The following is a 12,593-nucleotide window of genomic DNA, read 5'->3' on the forward strand; positions in this document are numbered from 1 at the left end:
AGTCACCAGGTTTGAGGTTTTTGTTATTTACATTTGTGGGCTTCTGGTTGCTAGGCAACTGATTCACTGGGCTAAGGCATTGCGATGGATCTGAATTTAATTCTGTAATAATTCGACTAAATTGTAGAAAAATATCTTCCCTGGATTTAAAACGCCATCACACTTTTTACTTTTTGATGAATAAGCAAGAAAGTAAAACGAAAATAATGTGGTTTGAAACACTCTTGGCCTAAAATGTGTTGTGGTGAATGGCGCGACCATTTCAAATGTAGCGCAATGTGAAGGTCTTGGCCTGGATTTGGCCTGGATCCAGAGCTCCACATTTGTAAAGGAGTTGTGGCGGGGAAGGGGGCGTGGCGCTGTTGCTGTGCTATATACACACATTGAGGCGAAGAAGTTCAAACGAGCCGCAAGTAAGCCCTCCATTCATCTACTGCAAGGATGATGTCTCGAAGGCGTGTTGGAATTGTGGGCTTTGGAAGCCTGGGTGAGTTGTAGGTAGAGAAACTCCAAAATTGTTTTCGCTCTTGGTAGGTGAATGATTACAGAAGCACTACAGCACTTAGTTCTGATGCTTGAAAGGGTTTGGCCTCCCTTAAAGCTTTTTGGTTTGGTATTGTCAAGAATATGGTGCATGCTGAAATTTTCCAAAAAGGCTTCAACCACAGTAAATGTAAAATATTTGAAACATTACCATTTGTGTTTTTGCTTTGAAAATAAAACTGGTGTCATACATTATGATGATGAAAAACAATATTGAGTGTGATTGAACTCCTAATGAAGTGAGGCGAAGGCCAAAATTTTTAGGATTTACTGTGGAAAAAACACTCACATTAAGGGGTAATATAAAATTACTTGGAATGTGAACTGCAATGCATTATCTATTTGAAAAGACACCAGTTTTGGAACCCCTTTTGTTATCTTTCATTGCATTTTGAGCCTTGATTTTTCATATCAGCCTCACAAGCACTTCTGATAACTGTTGGGAAATGAACTTGAATTTCCTTACCTATGCGAGCAACTTTATTGTAAAAAATGTGGACAGACAGAAGCAACTAAGCTGGATTACTTGGTGACCATGGGCTGCATATATGATTGTCTTTTCATGTAATCTGACCTTTTCCTTTCTGGTCTGAACATGAAGCTGAGTTGCATTTATTGCTCAAGTTGTAGCATTATTTTATGTTGTTTTCCTTTTTAGCCATTGTCATGTGTTTCATTCAGCCTGTATTCTTATGCAGCCAGTCATCCTTCCTTTCATACACTGGTGCCTGTGTTTGAAGTCAGTCCTATGTTTGTTGCAAGCAAAGATTTTTTGGCACAGATGAAGTTTTTTATTTTTGCACAGAAGTTTTTTTGCTACAGATGTTGTGAAGGATGTATGGGTAACAATAATGACACTGTCTTTAAAAACTGTGTTTTATTTGTTTCAGGCCAAAGCATTTACAATGCAATTCAACATGAGCCATCTCTGGAGATCGTTTTTGTGTGGAATAGGACTAAGGAAGTTCTTGCACCACTGGGTTCCTTAGCCCTTGATGACCTGAAGGATGTCAAGGAAAGGTCACCAGATCTAATTGTTGAGGTGGCTCATCCCTCAATCACTGTTCAAGTGGGTACCAATATCACTGTACATATAAAACATGTTTGTTAGATCACTAGATATGTAAGATGTCACTGTCATTTACCTTGCCATCCACTTTACCAACTAAGTGATTATGATGGTTGATGTGCTTTTGGGTTTGTCGATGGGGTGTATGAGCACCAGGAAGCAATTGTTAGAAAGGTCATGCAAATATTGGTAGCCATTGTCAGAAAGACTGTAAAGACTGGAAAAAAGGACTGGAAAATCAAGTTAATACAAAATCATGCCATTCCAGGTTGCCAGCTGCTTTGCCATTTACAATGATCTTCCACCATTTAACCACAACTTATGCATATCCTCCTTGAAGCAGAGGGCTATTTCTGATGCATGGCTGTGACTGGTGGCAGCTAGTTACCTTCTTTTGTAAGCAGCCAGCCACCTGTATCCTCAGTATGGGACGTTGTTCCTGTCCACGTGCGACTACATGATCGGCTCTCCCACCGCGTTGGCTGACTACCACCTGGAGAGCTGCCTGCTGGATGTGGCGCTGACCTCCAACCACACCATCTACATCCCCTCTGGTGCCTTCTGGGGCGGCGAGGATATCAAGAAGATGGCTGACCTCGGGATTCTGCAGGTACGTCCTGGCCCTAGCATTTGGCATCTCCGTCTCTGTGCAGGCTCTTCCTGGACAGGTTACATGTCCTGCCCAGGGAACGTGACAATGCCAGCTCTTGAACCTGACTTCTTTCAGTGGTCCCCGTCCTCGCCGATTTGTGGAATTTATTACCCGACTTTTGAGGCTCAAAAATAATTGCGGTTGGCAGCCTTTCAAGCCAAATAACGAACTATCCGACTTTCGAAAAAGCATGCGTGTCATTTTACTTTGTATTTGACACATGTCACAGACTAATGGCCGTCCCACGGGCAAGACCTGGCAGTGAGTTGTTCCATCAGTCCGTTGACGAGTTGGCACTCCGTAAATCCGTTATGGCAGGTTTGAATATCATATGTGACCATTCATCAAAACGCTCGGCAAAACCGTCTTCGTCGCAATAATCGGTTAGCCGTTATCGCCACAGCCCACGGGACAAAGAGTGTAGGCACCCGCCAATGGACGGATGTTGGCTAGTAAGTGAGGTGACCGCTGAGCTCTGACCCGCGAAGGCTCCCGAAATAACGTTTGTATTTGCTTACCCCCCCCCCCCCCCTTGCCACTCTTAGGCGTCCTAAAGCCAAATGACTGAAGGATTCGAGAAACGATTCGTGGCTTAATAGACAAGCAGAATATTCCTGGCACAGTGTCATCATGGCATCTTTTAGAAAGAAATAAGAATGACAGCCAGGGATATTTTCCATCAAGCGTTGTCATCTCATGCAGCTTACGCGAGAGCCGTTCTGGTCCACGCTTCTCGATAGCGCCCGCGCCACACGCATGCGCTGAAGATCCGGCCGAGTGGAGGCTGATGTCGCGGAGCCCTGCTGCCTGGCTGTGCTCCGGTCTCATAGACCACCCCTGACGCGTGATCAGCCCCGGCCGCGGTCCGCGCGGAGTCCTGCTGCCTGGCTGTGCTCCGGTCTCACAGACCACCCCTGACACGTGATCGACCCCGGCGGCGGTCCGCGCGGAGCCCTGCTGCCCGGCTGTGCTCCGGTCTCACAGACCACCCCTGACACGTGATCGACCCCGGCGGCGGTCCGCGCGGAGCCCTGCTGCCTGGCTGTGCTCCGGTCTCACAGACCGCCCCTGACACGTGATCGACCCCGGCCGCGGTCCGCGCGGAGTCATGCGGCTCCGAACGGATGCGAGTTCTCGATGTCGCCACCAGACACCACGTTATGTGACCCGCTAGGTCACGTGACCAGCGAGCCAGGCGGGAGCGTTCCTGTGCATTGGACGGCCGGGGTCCCTCCGCTTGTCGGCATGCGTGTAGGCGATGCTGATGATGATCTATGACGTATGTTTAACACACGTTTGTACTTGCGCTTTTAAGCAAGATATCGAATATTTAAAACCCTCTTATGCCCCCCCCCCCTTCCAAGCCGCGATAACTAGCATGGCGGCCAGTAGGTTATGTTGGCAAATTTCTTCCATAACGTGCCACACTTAACAACACGTAGTATTTTGACTTGCGACCGGGTTCCCTGCATTTGAGATGGTATGAACCGAGCGCATTTTAAAAAACATAGACATTTTAAAGTCGGTCGGCAATGTCTGTCATGTGGTGTCGTACCGGGACCGTCCGTGTGCGAAATTATTTCAACGTATGAGGACAGAATCGCTGCATCGCGAATTGACGCTGTTGTGCTTTCGGAACGTTAAGCTATTGTTATAAACCAGCAATGGCTTTTGTTTTGGGTTGGAAAGATGCAAGCCTGTAGAAAGCACATGACCTGATCTGTGTGCTGTGTCAAACAAATGGTCTCGTTGCATCACTTCAAAGCATTGCGAGCCGTGTCACGATTCTCGAGCAAGTCATGCAGCCTTGATGCAGCCTTGATGGCTTAAAGCATTTGAGGGTACCGAAAAATGTTTTGAGATAGGCAAAGAGACGTTGCGGCATACTTTCCCGATTCATCGCGTTGCTATTCTCGTCAGGAACTTCTAACTTAACGATGAGCTTATTCTGAAAGTTTGTAGCCTTAAATGGACTTATTTACCAAAGACACTATCCCATTTGGATGCTTTGCCATTTGGTTTTTCGTTGAGCGAACATAAAGTTGTGAGGCGATACAGGGCTCTTTTAACTCAACTCATTCGGAATGTCTGAAGCACTGGCACCATAGTCAGTGTCTTCTGTATCGTCGGCTGCAGCGATATGAACTAAGACGCAGACGTGCGCGACGTGCCAGCGAGTAATACCCAGGAATCCATCAGCCCCATGTAAAAGCCAACATTTCGCAGAACCTCAGCGTAAATATGGATGTGGCAAGAAGACAGGCGCCATAGAAATCAGGGCATCCGCGAGGTTCGATCGCTTTGGTACGGCAGCTATCAAGATCATGCAGCCTGTCTTCTTTGTACGCTCCTCTACGTTCATGCTCACCGGCCGTCTAGAGCAGACTGCCGGGTGGGACGACGCCGTCTCATTCCACGCCGGCCTGCTTATTTGAGTATGCCAGGCGTCGTCGGCTTGTTTATACGAGGGATATCCATAGCCACCAATGTCCTAAGCATGCGCCCGTGGACCGTTACTTTACAGATGATAATGCGCGGCCCTGTCGGCGTGTTCCTGTTTATATATCAGGGAGTTGGCCTCTCGGTGTCCAAGTGCTGACCTGCCTTCGGATTGCGTTGGCTGACCTGCAAGCCGTCAAGTTATTCCCCCCCCCCCCTGTGTTTGGGGGGGGGGGGGGCACTGACCGCCTGTTGCTCCACGACACCAGTCGACCCTCGGATGTGTCAGCATGCTGGCCTTGGTTTTGTAGGGCTTTTGACCACTCAGTCGTTGAATTGCTGACCCTGCGATGCTCGGAGCGCAGATCCACCGAATATGTAAACCACCGAGCATCAGATGTCTGTGCGTTGTCGCTCCGATGCTATGACTCTGATCGTGTGATGCGTCCCAGGGCCTCCGCCCGTCCGTGGTTGGGCTGCCGATCGTGCCGTTTGTCAGCGCGCGATGCTGGCCGTCGCGCCAGCCGCCGCCCCCTGACCTGCCGCACGACCTCGCCTGGCCGCAGGGTCTGCGCGTGACCATGCGGAAGCATCCGGCCGCCTTCCGACTGTCTGGCCGGCTGGCCGAGCTGGCGGCCACGGCCACCGAGTCGGCTGTCACCCTGTACGAGGGCCCCGTGCGCGAGCTGTGCCCGCAGGCGCCGCACAACGTCAACACCATGGCGGCGGCGGCGCTGGCGGCGCACAACCTCGGCTTCGACGGCGTCATCGGCCGGCTGATCGCCGACCCCAGGTCAGCGGGAGGCCGACCGGACCAGGCGGGTCCCTGATCGCGGGCTAGGGTGGCGGATGGTGAGGGCCTCAGGTCGGAGCGATGCCGGATGACAGGTCAGCCCGATGGCTGGCTGCAGGTCACGCTGGCTGTCGGCCCAGGTCAGGCTGAGGGTGGAACCCGGGTCAGGCTGAGGGTGGAACCCGGGTCAGGCTGAGGGTGGACGCCGGGTCAGTCTGAGGGTGGAACCCGGGTCAGGCTGAGGGTGAACTCCGAGTCGGGCTGAGGGTGGACGCCGGGTCGGGCTGAGGGTGGAACCCGGGTCAGGCTGAGGGTGAACTCCGAGTCGGGCTGAGGGTGGGCGCCGGGTCGGGCTGAGGGTGGAACCCGGGTCAGGCTGAGGGTGGACCCCTGACCAGGCTGGTGGAGCACCTCAGTTGGGCGCGTAAATTTCGGGTTCGTCACTCACCGCAGGTCAACATCATTACCGACCCGCCGTCTGATCGGCAGGTGGAGTCAGGTCAACGTGGTTACCGACTCCAGGTCCAGCTCAGAGACGTTGCTGTGGCTTTCCACGCTTCTGACTAGCAGGTGTTCTGACCTGCCGTGGCGGTGCCGCGAGACCCCGTGGCCTGCTCCGCCCTGTGCCGTGCGGCCCGGGAGTCAGCCGCTGACCGATGCCGCCCGTCGGCAGCCTGCCAGACCGACACCTGGTGGAGACGGAGGTGACCGGTCCAGGCGAGCCCGGCGCGCAGTTCACGGTCCACACGGTGCGCACCAACCCGGCCCAGGTGGGCGCAGTCACCGGCAGCGCCACGTTCGCCGCCTTCCACGCCAGCGTGCGCCGCGCGCACGACCGCGGCCCTGGCCTGCACCTCTGCTGAGCGCACGACGGACGGCGAGACGACGCAGCGCCCACCGAGGCCCGGCCGCCAGCCGCTGGCGGCGCCGCGGAGGCGTGTACTGAGTGGTGCCTATTAACCTCTGAGACATGGGTGCTTATTAACCCACAGCGCTCAGCCAGACAGTCGGTGGGCGATGGTGATTTTTTAGCGGGTTTTCTTTTGCGAGCTGTGACCCCCTCTCACGGTTTTTGGCGTCCAACACATGTGAATACTCATAGTACATTGAAGTACAATTGGCGCAGTGGTCAAGTTACAACAGAAACTGCGACGAGGAACGTTTCGTACAAGGTTTTGGCAATAAAGTAATCGTCCGTCCCTAGAGCAGAGACACAAGCACTGGTCAAGAGACAATCTGACCAGTTTGCATGTTTGATGTGGCCGTCTGCAAGGTCGCTGTACAGTCGCCGATCCTTTAACAACAATTTCCGCATATATTTTATCAATCGCCCACCGTGATGAGGAATGTTCGATGTGTGGAGTTTTGCACCGGGCCGATACATGCTACCCTAGGCGCGCTACTAACTCCGAGGGGTGGGCCCAGCCTCGATGCTTTAGTGGCAAAGCGTAGAAGCATGAACACAAATGGTGACTAAAGGGCAGGTCATGGAAGCAAGACGTTGGTTCATATATTTCATGCAACTCCCATGCGTCCATGTAGGGTGTCTTAGGTCTTCCTCGGCAAGCAGTGTACGCATATAGTGCTGCAGCATGGCTGTAAAACGAAAGCTTCCATTCCAGTCGTTGGTGAAATATGTGGCGCTGTGGATGACCGTGTTAGTGGCGTTCGCGGCAGAGTTCGCCTGCTTTGGCTGTCCGCGAGATTAGAGATTATACAAACAATACTCAAGGAAGGGATTTTTTAGATGTTTTTTCGACAGACCCTTTTCAAGGTGATAAGTATCATGTTATAATGTCGATCAAAGTACCATTTTCATCGTGCGAACGTGATGTTGGTGATCCTGAAAGGCTCTCATGAGGACGTGTCACATGGACATTCCTGAAAACTGTCATGTGATCGGAATGGAAGCCGTCTGTTTTATCTTCAGATCAGAGTCTCACTTTTCCACTCAGTGAGGCTTACGCTGGCTTGGTTCCCCGTGTGTCCTGGGATGTGCAGTGTGCGTGATTTGTACCCATAAACATATAACAACTACAACTGCGTGTGACAGCGAGTTAAGTCGCGCCTCACAGCGGCGACTGGTCGACGATGGCGAGCCATGCACGCCACTGGCATCAAGTGATCGGCAAATACATGACATTCGGCAGACATTCAAATGTTCGGCGATCCACTCCGGCGAAAGAAATGCACTTTTGGCGGTCCGTTCCGGCGCAAGAAATCCAGTGCTTCGGACTCCACGTGTCAAATATGCAGAAAAAAATAGACAAAATATAAACAAAAAACAAAATAAAATGACGATAAAAAAATACTGCAATGTGTCTATAGCACGTGAGTGCCCGAAATAGGCCGATTGCCATCACAGCTCATGCTCATAACGGATCGAAGTGTGCGTGAACCGAATGCTTCCATATCAGTCATAACTTAGTATTCAGCGGACTTCATTTGCTTTCCGATTTTTTCATACGTAAAAACTCACAAAGTACCCTGAGGATGGCATGACACGAGCGTCGAGATTTGATACTGACCTTGTACCAGCCTGAGGTACAAGGTCATCACACCACGTGTGAAGTTTGTCCGATTGTCATGCAACGCATCGCAAAAGGTTTATAATGCACTTTCTGCATAAGAAGCCGATGTGCATATGTGACCAGTGTCTCTTGCATCCGTCGTGTTGTACATATGTAAGGGAGGTGCAGCGAAAGTGTCTAGGGGCTGAGCCTAGCGATAAGATGGCGGGTCACAATGATGCCAACAGATTAACGCTTTTCATTGTTACCAGTCATGAAGCACATTATATTCCAACGCTGCATGGTCCACGCCAACACAATCGTCTCATCCGCGTGAAAGTTAATTGCGGCTAAAGCGTGTATGCTCGTGTGATATTGTCGCGTAAATGCTATGTGATATGCTATGCTTTGTTCCCTCGAGTCCGCAACTCTGATGGAAAGTCATGGGCAAGGAATGAATGTCATGCACACAATCGCAACACCCACATCCTGAACCAAAATTGTTCGTTCAATTGCATTCCGTATTACTTCATTTGGAATTTATTCGTCATTTGTCCACAAACCAATTCGTCATGACACAATGGTTTATTCAGCTATCAGGCCTTGGCGGCATTCTGAGTCTCATGTGGGCTTGTCGACGGCATCTCGCATGATTCAGACGTCCTCGCGGTCAGCATCCATCACTTTTCACACGCGAAGCACATGGGTGGCGAGGTATGTAAACTGAGCTGGGACTACGCAGGCCCTGTGGACCGTGGCAACTTGAAGGCCGAGTGGATGGCGACCACGCCGAAGGTCAGGTTTTCGTACGAGACCTGACCGAAGCCGGCGTCCTCGATCATTCGCGCGAACTCCTCCTGGAGGACACCACCGTGCACGTGAGGATTAGAACACGACCAGCGGACGGCCGTCAGCATAGCCGCCGGTGTTGGATCAGGAGATGGACCGCGCATACGACATCGGTGCGAGGAAGGAATCCGATTGGTGCGTTCCCGTTAAAGTGATGAGACGGTGACTTTATAAATCGATCGACTGTATATATATATATATATATATATATATATATATATATATATATATATATATATATATAGACGACGGAAATGACTTAACGACGAATGTTGGAAAATACATCATACGCGTGCATGCCAACCATAAGTTCATGAAAGAATGAATGCATCATGACGACATAAAAGTATGTAATCCGACATACCTGTCTCATTACAGGGCGAAACATCAGTGTTAAATTCCTGAAACTAAGACTGAAAAGAACACTGAGCACAAACATGGCCACCACATGCACACCAACCTGAGCTGGGAAGCGCCTGATGCTTTCTACCAGGTACTGGTACGATTTCCAGTCGCCCGCCAAAACTGTTCCCATGGGAGGGATCACTTGGAACGAGTACTGGTCATAGAACCTGAAACATAGCAGCAGTCGCAGACTATCACGCATCAAAAACTTGACCCTTAACTAGGCTGGCAACAACTAACGAAATATATGCAGAACATACAACCATCGCGAGGAGATTCAAGGGAGTGGTGACTCCTAATCCCACTATTGCCCACGCCCCTGTACAATGTGATGATGAATGACACACCTACTTGGTACTGCCCGCGCGGAAGCAGGCAAGCGAACATGCACGAGTTTCTCATGGGCGCATCTCAGACACGCTACATTGAACAGCAACATCCCGTACAAAGCCGCGCCTCGTGATGCACAGCTGGCAACACGGGGCCATGTTCAGCCCCGGCCGAGACGCACCATCGGACGAGCGGGTTGGTCACGCGGCTGAACTCGAGGCAGAGGAGCCTGCCGCCGGGCCGCAGTACCCGGTGCGCCTCCGACAGCGCCTGCCGGGACACGAAAGCGCCGTCAGCCGCCGCGCCCAGCACGGTGTAACGGCGCAGTAAACACCCACCCGCAGGCCACTGAAGATCACCGCCGTCGGCCGCCCCGCCCCGCACGGTGTAACGACGCAGTAAAGGCCCACCCGCAGGCCACTGAAGATCACCGCCGTCGGCCGCCCCGCCCAGCACGGTGTAACGGCGCAGTAAAGGCCCACCCAGCAGGCCACTGAAGATCACCGCCGTCGGCCGCCCCGCCCAGCACGGTGTAACGGCGCAGTAAAGGCCCACCCACAGGCTGCTGAAGATCACCGCCGTCAGCCGCCCCGCCCAGCACGGTGTAACGGCGCAGTAAACACCCACCCACAGGCTGCTGAAGATCACCGCTGTCAGCCCCCCGCCCAGCACGGTGTAACGGCACAGTAAAGGCCCACCCGCAGGCCACTGATGATCACCGCCGTCGGACGGCAACGCGACGATACGTGCAGAGTTTAAACGGCAGACGAGAGCGAGCATTCCCGTATGGTTGAACGTTTCAGAACACCGGTGAAGTACAGAGCTGCTGCTTTTATGCTCACTAAAATACGAAGAAGAACGTATTTCGGAATACTTCGCACAAAGAACAACTATCTACCAATAAGCCATCCCAACTCCAAGGCGTACTTCACTCGATGCTAAAAACTACGAGACAATGACCAATATCTTACTGAGTAGCGATTTCCCAGGACATACAATCACCGCCCACCGACCGGTGACTGACCCGGTCCACGTGCGTGACGTTGCGTATGCCGAAGGCGATGGTGTACGCGTCGAACGAGTCGTCAGCGAAGGGCAGCGCCTCGGCATCACCCTCCACCCAGCTAAGCCGGTGCTCGAGCTCGGCGAGTCGCGCGCGCCGGCGGCCCTCCTCCAGCATGGCGGCGTTGATGTCGCAGACGACCACCGGCGGCGGCGGCGTGGCTGGGCCGGCGGCGGGCGCCTCGGCCGACTCCCCCAGCTCGATCGGCGCCACACCCAGCCGCTCCGCCTCGGCCTCCAGGTCAGGCGCCGGGCCGGCCGCCGCCGCCGACGACGCGCCGCCCGACGCGAACTCCACGTGCGAGAGGAACCGGAACGCCACGTCACCTGGTGCGCCAGCGTCGACGTCAGTGCGACGCGTTCACAGACACGCCTTAGGCCTGGCACGGGGATTCGACGTACGTTTCAGGTCAAGGACCGGCGCTCACTATCTGTAGTTTACAAGTGTAAGCAGCCAAATAAGCACAGAGTCCCTGCATTCCCGTTTATTTGGTAGCAGAGGGCCGATTTCATGAGGCAGCGCAGAGCAGAGGCATTTCTCCTTTTCTTTACGGGACATTTTGGGACCTTAACCAAATTATCTGCACACAAGCTCATAGGGACAATGAAGTTTGTTTTCGGGGCGGCTCGAGCCCTGCTACAACCTGTAAGGTTCCACTCATTATCATGTGACACGATGAAATGCACTACATTGCTTTGCTCCCTGTCGCTTCAAGACATCATACCCGCTGATCTCGTGAAACAAACTAGTGTACTGGGATAGCGTGCGAGATGACAGTCGCCACGGAAATGAGGCATCCCAAAATGGGCATCTTGTTTCTCGAAATATTCAAAATTCCTTCTTTGTCTATTAGACGGTTTCCATATGCCTGACATGTTACGATGTTTATCAGCGATCGATCAGTGCTAATCAGCGACCGCGCAAAAGCGTCACAAACTTCTTTTTTAACGTACTCTGTAAGTGGCCATCGGCCATTTAAGGACACGTTAGCTTTTTCATTCACAGCACAAGTCTAGGTATGCAACATCTTCGATTTCTAAAACATTGCATATGATTTTCACACAGCCTTTCGAAACGTCACCTATCGTGTAGACGTGCAACCTATGCACCACATGTGGTTTTCCCCCTGCTTAGATCAGCAGATCGGTTGCATACGCAGGCTCATACTTCTCGCGAGGCTTACTTCATGCAGCACAAATCGAACACATTCTGCTCAGCGTGCGTTTCATTTTATCTAAGAATGGAAACTGGGTGTAAAAAGGAGCTTTGCTTGCGATACGTACAGGTATATGAAAGACGTACTGCCAAAACTGAGCTAGCCTTGTTCACTTCGGACGCAGTAGAGTTTAAGACATTAATCTGGCACGCACGACAACATATGATGGGTGGCCTCACCGAGTCGTCGCAACAGTCGTGGAATGTATGAGTCATCACCAGCCGATCCTTTTCTAAAGAGAGTAGTGTTGCAAACGGAACAGGCACCCGAAACTAATGCATTAACTCTAAAAGGCCAATCACGCACCAATTAAGATGAAAACCAAGTTATTCCGGTCAATCAACAGCGATAATGTCAATTGTGACGAAAGGCAATGGTTGTACCTGATTCAAAGCGACGCAGCAATCGAAAACAAATGGCCATGTTCGTCCACACGGGGATGTTTCGCGCCGCTGCGGCGCAGTTGCGGATGCGTACCCACGGCGTGTGCTCCGTCCCATCACTGCGGACACCGTCTGCGTGACCAACTGCACTCCTCCATTACCGGTCGTGGGTGAACTGTTACGGGGGTAGCGTGAGACCCGCAGCCTGCAGTTCCGGGACGTTCCGTAATGCGGGGAGAGAGAAGAGAGAGAGAGAGAGAGAGAGAGAGATAGAGATAGATAGAGAGAGAGATAGAGAGAGAGAGGAGAGAGAGAGAGAGAGAGAGAGAGAGAGAGCGAGA

At 52.1% G+C, this 12,593-nt stretch overlaps 2 protein-coding genes across 6 annotated transcripts in view; one reads left to right on the plus strand and one right to left on the minus strand.

Annotated features, from left to right (window-relative positions):
* Positions 1 to 376: 376 nt before the first annotated feature.
* LOC119110711 (putative L-aspartate dehydrogenase) lies at positions 377 to 7,533 on the plus strand. Its single transcript, XM_037234622.1, has 5 exons — positions 377 to 487; positions 1,434 to 1,612; positions 2,037 to 2,222; positions 5,270 to 5,496; positions 6,170 to 7,533. Exons 1-5 carry the CDS (start codon positions 442 to 444, stop codon positions 6,357 to 6,359), a joined length of 828 nt encoding a protein of 275 aa, XP_037090517.1. The 5' UTR covers positions 377 to 441; the 3' UTR covers positions 6,360 to 7,533.
* Positions 7,534 to 8,576: 1,043 nt separating this feature from the next.
* Positions 8,577 to 12,593, minus strand: part of LOC119110603 (2-methoxy-6-polyprenyl-1,4-benzoquinol methylase, mitochondrial) — a 10,987-nt gene continuing 6,970 nt past the window's right edge. For all 5 annotated transcript variants that reach the window (XM_037234489.1, XM_037234487.1, XM_037234488.1 and 2 more), the window contains exons 4-7: positions 10,615 to 10,979; positions 9,772 to 9,860; positions 9,316 to 9,427; positions 8,577 to 8,863 (exon numbers count right to left, since the gene is read on the minus strand). In XM_037234489.1, coding sequence (XP_037090384.1) covers positions 8,741 to 8,863; positions 9,316 to 9,427; positions 9,772 to 9,860; positions 10,615 to 10,979 — 689 coding nt within the window. In that variant the 3' untranslated portion in view covers positions 8,577 to 8,740. The remainder of the gene's footprint in view (positions 8,864 to 9,315; positions 9,428 to 9,771; positions 9,861 to 10,614; positions 10,980 to 12,593) is intronic.

This window comes from Pollicipes pollicipes, unplaced genomic scaffold (genome assembly GCF_011947565.3).
Source record: "Pollicipes pollicipes isolate AB1234 unplaced genomic scaffold, Ppol_2.1 Scaffold_7231;HRSCAF=8579_pilon_pilon_pilon, whole genome shotgun sequence".
In the NCBI taxonomy this organism is placed as follows: domain Eukaryota; kingdom Metazoa; phylum Arthropoda; class Thecostraca; order Pollicipedomorpha; family Pollicipedidae; genus Pollicipes; species Pollicipes pollicipes.

Excerpts from the sequence above, each read along its gene's own strand:
- LOC119110711 (XM_037234622.1), top strand. The coding sequence starts at position 442 with ATGATGTCTCGAAGGCGTGTTGGAATTGTGGGCTTTGGAAGCCTGG. Across the intron at positions 1,613-2,036 it reads ATCCCTCAATCACTGTTCAA|TATGGGACGTTGTTCCTGTC; the intron begins GTGGGTACCAAT and ends CTGTATCCTCAG. Across the intron at positions 5,497-6,169 it reads CGGCTGATCGCCGACCCCAG|CCTGCCAGACCGACACCTGG; the intron begins GTCAGCGGGAGG and ends GCCCGTCGGCAG.